Raw genomic sequence first — 12,422 nt, 5'->3', positions numbered from 1 at the left:
TTATATAGACTCGCAACTGTGCATTATAATTGTTTTGCAAGTTGGGTAATTTTTGATAAAGCTTACAATAAGGTACACTCTGGTTTAAACGTACAAATAGCCATATTCACATATAATATAAAATGGTGAATAAGAGGTAAACAATGGATTACCGTTGTATACTTGCAGCACACTGAAAAATATATCCCTCTTGATTAAAGAAATAAGCTCACATTCTGACGAAATGAACACTATCTGACCATTCAAAACAAGAAAGCAGCGCACATTATCCACGATCAACACTCATTCGGAATATTAAATGAAACTCCTTTTTTACAGATCATCAATTTAATAATTCAATGCGCATCGTTAAGTAACCGAATTTGAATCTAATTTATTTGTTGAAATAGTTTTTCCTTCTTTGCCACGAAGTTTATGCTGATTCACATGAGGCTTACATTGTATTTGCTTGCATGTTTTATTTTGTTTTACATGTATTGATAAACGTACGGGTAAGCGGCGCTCATGTTTATCCTATCCAATTCTCTTACTTTCACGGTTTGCACGGATAATTTCAAGGCGCATATCCCGACATGTCCTTAAAAGGGACCAAACAAAGCCGCGATGTTTAAAAGAAGTATTACAACCGTACATGACTAACTTAAGGGTTTGGGCTTCTGGCGCACTATATATCAAATTATATGTCCATGTGCTGTATAGTAAACTAGCATTATATACCTTGCAGGTAACCATTTGAATTGAATATTGGTCTAAAATTTTAAACAATCGTCAGATTTCGGTCTAGCCATTCCGATTTATTTCCGATTATATAATCTTAATAAAACGTTATTGAAATGATTAAATATAAGTGGCTAAGAACGCTGCGTCTAGCTGGTTTAAAATAATTAAAAGAAAAGTACATGTACCCACTTTCCTATTGTACTATATTTAGTTATTGAGCGAATGCAACTGATAAGAAAAGAAAGATTTGTACCTGATCAGATGAACTTCACGTCGCAATCTCTGAAAAAACTTTACGCCATAGGACATATTCTAAACCATTTATTTATTAAATGTTTAAAATCTTAATTTTTAGGGCATATATACCAATTAACATTTGAGTTTTACTACTGGGTAAACTGTTCGAGAAGGATTAGTACCGTCACATTCAGTTGTTCTACTGAATAAGGAACCAGAAAGACAAATTACGCCGAACTATGCTTACTCAAGGTAAGTTTTTACTTATACTGATTATTTAAATATTTTGTAAAACTCTTCAAGTTCAACTCTTGATGTTAACAATATGAGTTTTGATATGCAATTGAAAATAGAAGTGTGGAAAGAACAAACGGAGTGCAATCAGTTTAATAAATAAATTTGCTTGTAGCTTCGTGTCATGGTTTAAATTAATTGGCAGTCCTGTGAGTGCATTCGCTTACTTTATCTTGATTTTGAAATTGTTGTATTTAGGTCCATCAGAGGACATTTCAATGTATTAGATGTTAAACAAAAGTTATCATTTAATCATAACACTGATAGCAATGTTGAGCTGTGAAGCCGGGTGAGTGCATGGAAGCATTTGAAACGGCATCAAATACTGATTACGAATACGAAAGACAAATGACTAAAGCCATACAGTGAAAGGGTTTACAGTGATTTAAGTTCTTCATTTTAAATGAAATAAGCAATGGCAAAATGTATTCCTGGTAGTAATGTTTGCAGTAACCAACCGTATCATACGGCAGGGCCGGGAATCGAACAAGGCGCGCCTTCGTGAGAAGCGAGTGCGCTAACAATGGCGCTAACCGAACAAGCATCAGGAACGACAAGCAAGTCACTTGAATTCGCCATTATTGTATCAATAACAATGCCAAGCTGTATCAAGTGTGAAGGGGATCCTCGAAAACGTTTGAAATAGGCAATATTAATCGTTAAAACCTTTCAAAATGAGTAAATATCGAAAGGGTTGTTATGAAATAAAAGTTACAATCGCCATAAATCAAGCCATCGGCTTATCCTATTATATTTGCGACCTCCCACGTCCGAAATCATTTATGGGATAAAATGAGCATAGGAGTATTGGGTTCAAATGGACGGGTCCGAATTCATCCGCCTTTAAATGGTAATAATTTAATAAAAAGATGAATGTAAAGCAAATAAAGCTGGACAAACATCGACTTTCCAATTCCAGTTTAACCTCAGGAGCGAGAGCGCGGAAAAATGCGTCCTTGATCTTATTATATTCAAGACAGTCTGAACTTAAAAAACAGTGTTAATTAAATAAGAATTAGCAATATATTACCTATTAATACTGGATATAATACCGTTTGTTAAACATTTCAAAACCTAAGTAAAAATCAAGTATATAGAATGTAATAACAACAAAATTGTTGTCATTACATGTATGATATGAAACGCATAAAACGCACGGAATGCAAGATAAAACATCACATATGTTTAACTCATGATTACAATTATTGGAAAAGCCCATCAACAGAGGGTAATTTCAAAAGATAACAGGACTGAACAAAGTGGTTTATTGTAAATCAGCATGATCACATAAACCAGTCAAAAGGAAGTAAAGCGGCTATCAACTAGTTTAAGCAAACACTAACGCCATGATCTGAGATAACAGTGTTGATTAATTATACCTGATAAGGTTTGAGATTGCTTGTTATTAAATGAACTTCCTGATTGAGGCTAGGTTTGTGAAGGCAATAGATTTCTTGCATATGATTAAAACTATTTCATCGGCCTATGGTTGTGATTTTTCAAATTAGAACTGCCTCTGTATTTGTAAGCTACCATACGGATGGTCTGGTATATGTGTCACTGTGGTGATAAAAAATGCTAATTGAAGGAGATTTTAAATATATGTCAGGATTTTCCCAAGAGTTATACTGTTAACTAATATTATAAACTAGTCAAATATGTTAGACAATTGCAATAACGAACTCCAATATGTTGCGAACTGCAAACAAATGTCAAAACATTTTATAATGACAGGCTTTCAATGTAACAACAGGTTATACAGTGCAGTTTCTATCGTTATAAATACTGCTTACCAATTAAGTTGAATGTCCAATTAAGCCACATAACCGCTAACTATCACAAATTTAAAGATGCATAACTCTCTAGATTATTGACTTCAAGTTGCCTCCCGTGGCATAAAGTGTATTATCAATTAATTGGCTTTACTTCAAAAATAAAGTATTGTATATAATTAATGGAATGTTAAGCATTTATTGATAGCAGTGTAAATGTTGTGAACCATAACTCTGCTGTTCACCTCTTGTTTCTCAGGAAGTATAACTGTATTTTACATACATCCCAAGATTACCCCCTTTGATACAAGGAAATCTTGTTGAATGGATTGGAGTTAATATCCATTTTACACCATAAAGGTTTGACCTTTTGTAAATAAATTGGTTGTTGAAAATTGTTCAAAAATGATTTAAAAAAAGCAAATTTAATTACATAATACTACATTCAGATGTAAAAAGTAAAAACACTTTTGCAAATGAGCAGTTAAGATTGCACTGTAACATTCAAGCTTTAGTAATTTTAGTATTGCTCATTTTGTGGGCAGTTACTACGTAATGCCTTTATCAAACGTACCGAAATAATATTTATAGAGCCTTGAAACAGACGTTGAAATTCGGAAGTTCTCAGTTCTGTTTATATTACATGCATAATTTATGTATGCTCAATGGTCCTTAAACCGCCACAATAACGTTTAATCAAGCCTGATATACATGTGTATTAAGAATAATAAATCCAACAATGTCATTCATCAATTTGAAATAGTTGGTATTTATGTGTCCGATGCACAATGATGTAATAATATTTTGATGTCTGGTGACTCTATATGGTTAGGGTACCATTAAGGATTTAATGTACAGAGGAAAATATGTTTATATTAAAGCGATGCAAACATCAACACGCTGATACGATCTTGAAATAGGGAAAACTTAGTCATTTTACTTTCGATTTCAGTTCAAATGAAGAACTAAAAATTAATCTGCAATAACATTATGTGTTTCATTGTTTTCGGTAATTTAGTTCACATAATATTATCAGTAAGCAAAACCCATTCATTGATCTTAAAGTTACATGTGATCATCAGGCATCAAAATTGAACATCATTATCCAAGAATGAAATGACAGCCTTATTTGTACATCCAATAAATTCAGTAGGTACATTCAAAACATGAACTTATATACAATTACTTGTTTTAAGACATCAGCACTTTTTTATATAAATTGTCAAATTTTAATGATATATTATGTTGAAGAAACTGACGATTCTATTGAAAAGATTTTCAAAGTCGAATGTTTAGCCAGTACGTGCCATGACCGAGTATTTTCATTCGGTCAGGAAATCAAAATATAGAACATTATAAAACAGGATTGACTATTGCTCACTTTCGATGTCCTACCATTCGAGTAAGTTCATATTTGGTGATTTGGTCGGCGCACCACAAACAAACAATATCTTACACAATCGTATTTAGAATTCAAACTGACTATAAATACTTAAAACAACATAGTAGTTCTTAACTTATTTATGCAGTTAGAGTGTCACCTAAAGAATAATGAGAATTTTGGAGGTTTTTTTTATATTTCTAAATATGCAACTGATTTTGTTTTAAATCAAGTGAATTATTAACACTGACAAATAGATTTAAATGAATGTTGACATTCTAAATACGACTGTCTCTTTAATATTTCAGTTGCAGGAAGTGCACAGAGCATGAGATCCGCTGAACGTACCAAGAGATGTATCCGTATCACAGCATGGGCCACACGAATTCTAGCTTTCCTCAGCATCGTGTTTTGTATTGTGGCGTTTGTGACAACAGGAGGATTGCAGTTTGGAATTTGCATGATAATCACAGCTATCCTTGTAAGTAGTACGCAGAGGTCAAATACAGAGTAAACGTTTAATTGTACTCTTAATGTCAAAATAAATTGTATTATATTATAGTTCTCATAATGTTCATACAGAAAGCAATATTCTATGAATGGGTTGTATCCAATATCAGGTACTCTTTTCTTGATATCTGGCGATTTATAATAAAAAAATGAATACATGTTTTGATTTTTTTTTTTTTTAAAAAGGCGCACTTTTTTCAGCGAAACACGACGTTTTAGACGTATTAAATATAAAAAAAAACGTAAAACAAGAGAAATAAAAATATATGTCCGTGAACGCTTTCACAAGACGCACTTGAGGTTGAAATATCGTATCGGTGAACGAAGAATTGATGAAAATATCGGTTATATAGCTGAAGCGCAAAACAGACGTCTCAAAATTAACGTACTTTGAAGACTCGTAGTTTCAAAACTGATCCGAACATTGGACAAGTAAAAGCATTGCATAACTTGGCATATGCTCTTCCATTCGTATACCAATTTTCAGACATTAAGTGGTTCTATTGATATATATATATATATATATATATGTATGCGTTGCTTTTTTTAGGAACAATGCATGTTCTGGAAACTAATTATTTCTTACACTACCGTGATGTTATTGTTCGGTATATTGCAATTTCTTTGAAATTTGTTAAGTGGAATGTAGCCTTTTCCCTTATAACCGCGTTTTTCGATCGTAACAATTATCAAAACACCGGCTAGCCTCAGTCATTCAGCCGCTCTGATCAGAGTCAATGACGTCAACATGGATCGCAATGAACGATATAGACCCGGATGCAAGCGTCTAGATGATCGAGACTAAATACCGGCTACATGAAAACAAGTTCACTTCCTGATTCTTGAAAATATGTGAACAAATGACATTTCTACCACCATTTAAATTAAATTGATTAAATTTTGGACAAATGTGTATGTTTTAATTTGGCTCCCGCTAAAAGTTAACGTATACCATTCACACAAAAACATAAAACAAGCCGAATTGTGTATATCTTATAAATATAAGACAAAAAGGAAAACAATGTGTCAGACTGTGTGATTGAAAAATGTATTAATCTCAATTTGTGTTGTAAATAAATGTTTGTAGATTTTTTAAGATGTATATGTGTATATTTAAACTATAAATGGATATCATTCAAATGTTAAATACTTATGCTGATTGTTTTTTGTCTATGAAAGAAATATTGCATATTGTTTTATTTTCTTGGAATATTTTTGCTATAAATGAAAGTTGACACCATCAGTATTTGCAGTACAAAAGAAAAAAATGTCCAAAGGAAAAGCTAGAAAAACCTTGGTTAATAGATTTTGATATGTCATTGGGCAGGCAGGTGGCTGTGACCATTGGTGCTTGTGGTCAGACTTTAGCTTAGCCATGCATAGGGTATTTTTAAAAAAATATTTTCAAAAATGTTAAAAAAGTGGAAAACTGTGGTTTTGTGCTCTCTTATTTATTAAATAGCTAACAGAAATACATTTGTACTTGTTTAAGTCGGTCAATAGCTATTCATAGCTAATGTTTTCTCTGTTATGTCATACCGACTGAAAATAAAATTTGATTTGATTTGATTTGATTTGAGAATAATCTTGTAATGTTATCATTCATTCACTGGATGTTATCTTTGTACTGTTTACAATATCATTGTTTAGTAATTAATTGAAAGAATGTGAGAAAAAGTGAATTAAATTACTATATATTTGTTCGCTCTTCGCTCGCTCCTCTTTTTGGCTAAATGCAAAATAATTATTTTTATTATTATTTCGCTCGCTCGTATCATATTTTTTTTGGAATAAATCCGATGAACAACTTATCAATTTGTGGAGGGTATAAATGGAAATTTACTGGTGGTTTAAACCAGTTTGTGTGCACAATCTCATTATCATCCAAACAATTATGTATAATAAAATCACTTAAATGGTTGAACGTCATCAAATTTCCAGGTGTTTCTTACAACATTGCCCTTCTAGTTATTGCCATTATCTCGTTTAAAATAGTAATTCTTTAATGTTCTATTCATATATAAAAAAAACTAGGTGTGTTTATCAAGGATTCTTAGGTACAGCCTTGAAACGGTCAGTAAAATGTAAATTAACTGGGGGTTTAAACAAGTTTGCGTGCACAACCTCACTCTTGTCCCAACAATCATTAATATAGTAAAAAGTAAAAGGTAAATCTTTCAAAGTATGCATTTACTTATTTTCAGTTGTTTTCTGCTTAGCAAAAGTGTTTTCGATAAGAGGAGTCAATTTCTTTGTAACTTAGTAACTAAGTAAAAGCGAAATCTGTTTAGTAGCACAAAAAATGAAATTAACTATAAATAGTATTTTATACAGTTTTTTATGCATTTTAGGTAACCAGACTAATGATGGAATGTTTTTATGATCATTATCCAACACTTAAAAAAATGATATACAAAAATATACACGGACATGCCCAGTAGTCATAAATTTAAATAAAATATAGAGAGGCACAAATCAAAGACCAAAACGACAATGATCTAGAGATATAAACATATATAAAGCACACACAAAAATAAAAACCTAACCCAAACCTAACCCAAACCACTTGGTTTCTCTAGATACTTCAGCAGACAACTATCAAGTCACACATGTATTCATGTATTTATTACTCGCTTTCAGAGTGTTATGAGCCCGTTAAACTTCAGTTGTTGCTGCTACTCGGATTGTTCAAGAAACACAAAGCCTGAGAAAGTATGTAACGTTTTGTAAGAAATCGTTGTTTGTATACATATTTAAGGATTTAATGTTTTAGAATTGCGGTAAATCGGTGTAATAGAGCGCTTGGCTAGGATTGTGTCAGTGATATCCGTAGAATCTAACGACTTAATATGAGCATACATAGATGATCAGAATATCTTAATCATTCAAAGTTTATATTTACACTAATTCTTTGACCATTTTCCTACAATAATCCAACAAAAATACTGAGATTTTCCAAGATATTTGGACGTATTGTATTTATTGTTTTCTGTTTGAACATGGATAATTTGAAAATACGTGCATATAAGGAAGTGCATTAGGAGTTCAAATATATGTGTATAAGCTACATCTGTCATCTTTTTCAGGTAATTGGACATTGCAGTGTCTATGTTTGGATGTTCATAAGCAACATGTTCTACATTATACTATTTGGTAATAGCTGGTACTTTTGGTCAACCTCAAGAGAAATCTACGTTGATTACAGGGATGAAAATTATTATGACGAATATTCATCACAATATCGCTCAAACTACTCCGATTCCTACCCGAACCACAACATAGCTTTACTGGACACACTATTTGCATTTACGCTGATCATCACGTTCTTCCTTTCGATGTTGAACCTTTACTCGTTTTGTCTAGTCTACAAGTACGGTTGTTGCTTCATGAGGGAAGTCGAAAGGTATGACTCTGAGCAAGGGGTTGAGACGGCAGTCGTGATGAATCAACAGATAACTACTGTTGGAGGAGGTCTTCCGGTTAACGTAAGTTCGTGATTTTAATCTTTTTTAAAAAAAATAAGGACCTTTTGTTTTAAACAATATATTTCAGTCAAATATTTTGCAACAAATCCTGGTTATTAGATCGGGCGGGAGGTCGTAAGTTGCTTTAGTTTTTTTGTAGGATCAAGGTCAAGGTCGCTGTTTCTACAATAAAACACTATGGTATCTTATTAATTATTTAGATGCAGTTTTTTTGTACAAATGACACTTGCATAAGAAACTAAGGTAAATACGTCCTTAAGGGTTGTTTTTAATGCTTTTGGAATTAAGGTCGCTGTTACTTAAAATTAGAAAGATTGTTTTTATCCATCCATTTAGTTGTTTTTTATTGATAGTGTGCACTCTGTTATGTATGAAGCTTATGTGAAAACATATCTTTCGATTCGTTTTGTTGTCAGTAGCGTCAAGGCCTCTGTTTTTTCAAATGATAGAAAAAAATGTTTCAGTTCATAATACTGATAAAAACACGGTTTGTCACAAATAAAAACGTATTTTGGGATTGCATTTGGGGTTATGAATTGAAGTACATATGATGCTGAGGGAAAAATTTACCTTTGAAGGGTTAAGGAGACATTGCGGTCAATGAAGCTATAACTAACAAGAAACAAAACAGTTCTGCCCAAAAGCTTGATAACAAAAATGTTAATATGCCAGTATCCTGATTGAAGTAAAACTTGGTGCCGACGCATTGAGACGTTTCTTATAACTTTCTTATAGTATTTCTTTATCGCAAAAATAATATCACTTTGATACGTTTGCTGAAACGCTCTACTTAAAAGTCAAAGTCACATATTAAGCAAATTCGTCAATTACTATGAACATAACGTTCAATATAGCTTTTTGCATATATGTGTGACTTTTATCTTGAATTACATACTTTTGGAACTAAATAGTACAAAATGCACAACGAGAATATAGTACAAATAAAAACATATGGTGGCATGTAAGGTTCATATAACTGTTTGCAGAGAATTCTAATCAGTTTAGTTTTGCAGGGTTTGATGTTCACAAATGCTGCAGTAGGTGGTCAGCAACCGTTTACCAGCCCTGGATCACAGTACCCTCAATACCAGCCGAACACTTCCGGACCGTATTGCATGTATTCCCCTCCCCAGCAAGCTATTGGTGTTACAAGTGACTCGGTGGGTGTGACCTTTACATCGACAATGGCGACAACGAGTGGAAAGCCTGTCAGCCCTCCGCCATACGCTGAAGCCAATTTGAATGTTAAACAATTGCTCTGATCGAATTAAAACCATAGCTTCTAGCGATAACTCATCATCGCATAAGCCAATTACAATGATAGAACTTAAAAAAACAACAACAAACAAATCTGATCCTTATGTCGCAACCAATGTGATGTCAAATTTATAGATCTGTATTATTTCATAATATTCGTGTATACGTGACTTATTTGTGAAATGTATTAATATATGTCCAAAACATATAAGTCAACCGATATGTTGAATAGTTCTCTAAGAATACAAGTAGCGATGTTTTGTTATTTTCAAAGCTTTATAGAGCTTAAGTTGCATTCTGACTTTACACTTCAAAAATAGCATTTTCCGATGTATATATTTTAAAATGACATGAAAACACATTAATAGTAACATGGCCACACGGTTTAAAAGTAACAAGCGAACACATTGCTTATATACACCTGTATCTTTCACCAATTTTCCTTTTCTATTCATGTATGAAGTATAAACTATATTCAGAATATATTAAGCAGATAAGTTTTATTTGTAAAGTTTCCTTTTTTTAATATTGTTTTTGCTGTTCTCAGGCTCTATTTTTAAAGTAGTTTCTGCATGTTCCCCAATGAGGGATACCGAAGATATATTTGCTTGATATAAAAGGTCAACGATGTCAAGAATGTATACTATTATTTTTATCCTTAACTTATACTCTTGAAAGAATAACCGGTTTACAGTGGTATGTAACCTGGCGGAACCATGTGGACTGGCCATACAGCGTGGTAAATAATTTGGTGTTCTCATTGTAAACAGTGTTCTAATCCATTTTACCTTTGTATATTTGTCTGCATGAATATAATAACAAACGTTGTTTTTTTGTATATGGTTTTCCAATATGTAATCTCTTTTAAAACTTTATGCTCTAATTTCCAGGTCACCGGTTCATTGTTATGGTTTGTTCTGTTATTTATGTTTGTTATTCATCTCTCAAAGTAGCTCATGTTTTTTGTTAGCATATGCCCGGCTTTAAATAAAGATTATCGTATCTTGTATCTTGCAACAAAAAATACATGCCACACAGAAACAAACACAGAGACCCTTAACGTCACAAGACAGTGAAGCGTTTGTTTTCTTTGAGTAGTCGAATCTTATTTTATTAATTGATATAATTTTACTTTCTTGCAACAAAGTTCATGTTGATTCAAAAGGGGGTCATATTACATTTGTTTGCATTTACTGATGGTATAAAGTTATAAACTGATATGGCAGGTAAGGCGGACTTCTATCAATCGAGTGGGCAGATTAAACTTCTAGTTTGATAATGTTTGTTTTCACCTATCACGGATTTCCATTGTTAATTTCAAGGCAGTCATACTGAAATATCCGTATAATGATATTTTGTAGGGATGCAAACGAATATTCTAATATTCGAACATTCGATCAAACGTTTGGTATTCGAATGCCAAAATCAGTATTCGAATATTCGTAAAATAAGTTCAATAAAGAGAATAAAAAAGCTTTTGCCTAAAACACTGTTGGTGTTTATAAAGTTCGTTTGTCTTGTTTTACAACGATTGGCCCCAACGACAGAGGTGTGAATGTGATGACAATACACTAAACACGCGGCAGGTAATTTAGGGACATATCGTCGGGTACTATAGGAAGTCCCCCTCCTTTAACAATAACTGGCTAGTAATCGGCTTTAACACAAATGTGTTGTCTTTGATTCAAATTAAACTGTGCAACATAGCTCAAATCGCCGTGATGATATGAATGTCATGTGCAACAATAATGTTGTTACATATCTGTGCTTTAAACTGTTTCGATACAATGTTCGTGCTTTGAAATGTAAATGTATAGTATCGCATTTTAGGATTTATTTTCTCTATTGGTGTACAATAGATGGGTCAAATCCACATATGTTTTCGTTTTATTATTTTACTAGAACGAGGCTGCTAGTCCTACGGAAAGATCCTCCATTTGCGCAAAACGCTGTTTGACTAGGAATCCATCTAATTTCACATTGTTTACAAATATAAAGGCAGCGGAATTAAAATTATTCGATTTTGTAGTTTGTCTGTTTATAATGTATTGCTTTTTTCCTGAAAATGGAGAATTTCAAAGGCTCATTTGGGGAAAATCAGGGTCCAATGCGCGTACTGGCTACGACTAAGTAGGGTAAAAATGCACAGGCTATTACTTTAGCGAATAATAATAGTAGTTTACTTTCCCTTTAAATATGTATATCGGTAATTGAATATTCAAATTCAAATAAAAAATAAATCAAAATAATATTCGAATATTCGGTCATTCTTTCGATCGAATATTCGAATATTATTTTTATTTGTCTGTAAGGTGATTGTTGTCTTGGTAACTTTTGTTTCCCTCTTTCAGTTTTGGTTCGGCCTTTATCGTTGTGGCCTTAAACAGTGTCTTAGTTTAATGTTGCGCTACTGGGTCATTTCATGTGTATTGTATTGTTTTATTATGTATAGTTTATACAAATATTGATATTACCGTCCCGTGGTCTAGTGGTAAAGGCGTCCGCCTATGGAACGGGAGGTCGTGGGTTCGATCCCTGGCTGCGTCATACCGAAATACGTTAAAAGTTGCTCGCTTGCCTGGTGCTCGGCATTTAAAGGGTAGTGCTTGGAAAAATGGTGTACTCAGTACTGGTTTAACCCAGAAAAGGTGTACCCTGTGTATCGATGATAACACCGCGCACGTATAAGAACAAAGGGTTCTCTTCGAAAACGAGCTAGGGTATCGCACCCGGACTTCTTTGTAGCCCACCACTGTTTCTTCCGCG

At 33.1% G+C, this 12,422-nt stretch overlaps 1 protein-coding gene across 1 annotated transcript; it reads left to right on the top strand.

Moving 5' to 3' along the window:
• The first annotated feature begins 991 nt into the window (after window positions 1-991).
• LOC128224728 (uncharacterized) lies at window positions 992-11,146 on the top strand. The gene is made up of 5 exons (XM_052934712.1): window positions 992-1,209; window positions 4,713-4,885; window positions 7,555-7,626; window positions 8,001-8,399; window positions 9,413-11,146. Exons 1-5 carry the CDS (start codon window positions 1,197-1,199, stop codon window positions 9,659-9,661), a joined length of 906 nt encoding a protein of 301 aa, XP_052790672.1. The 5' UTR covers window positions 992-1,196; the 3' UTR covers window positions 9,662-11,146.
• The last annotated feature ends 1,276 nt before the right edge of the window (window positions 11,147-12,422 follow it).

Source organism: Mya arenaria, chromosome 17 (genome assembly GCF_026914265.1).
Source record: "Mya arenaria isolate MELC-2E11 chromosome 17, ASM2691426v1".
In the NCBI taxonomy this organism is placed as follows: domain Eukaryota; kingdom Metazoa; phylum Mollusca; class Bivalvia; order Myida; family Myidae; genus Mya; species Mya arenaria.
This window is presented reverse-complemented; position numbering and strand designations above follow the sequence as displayed.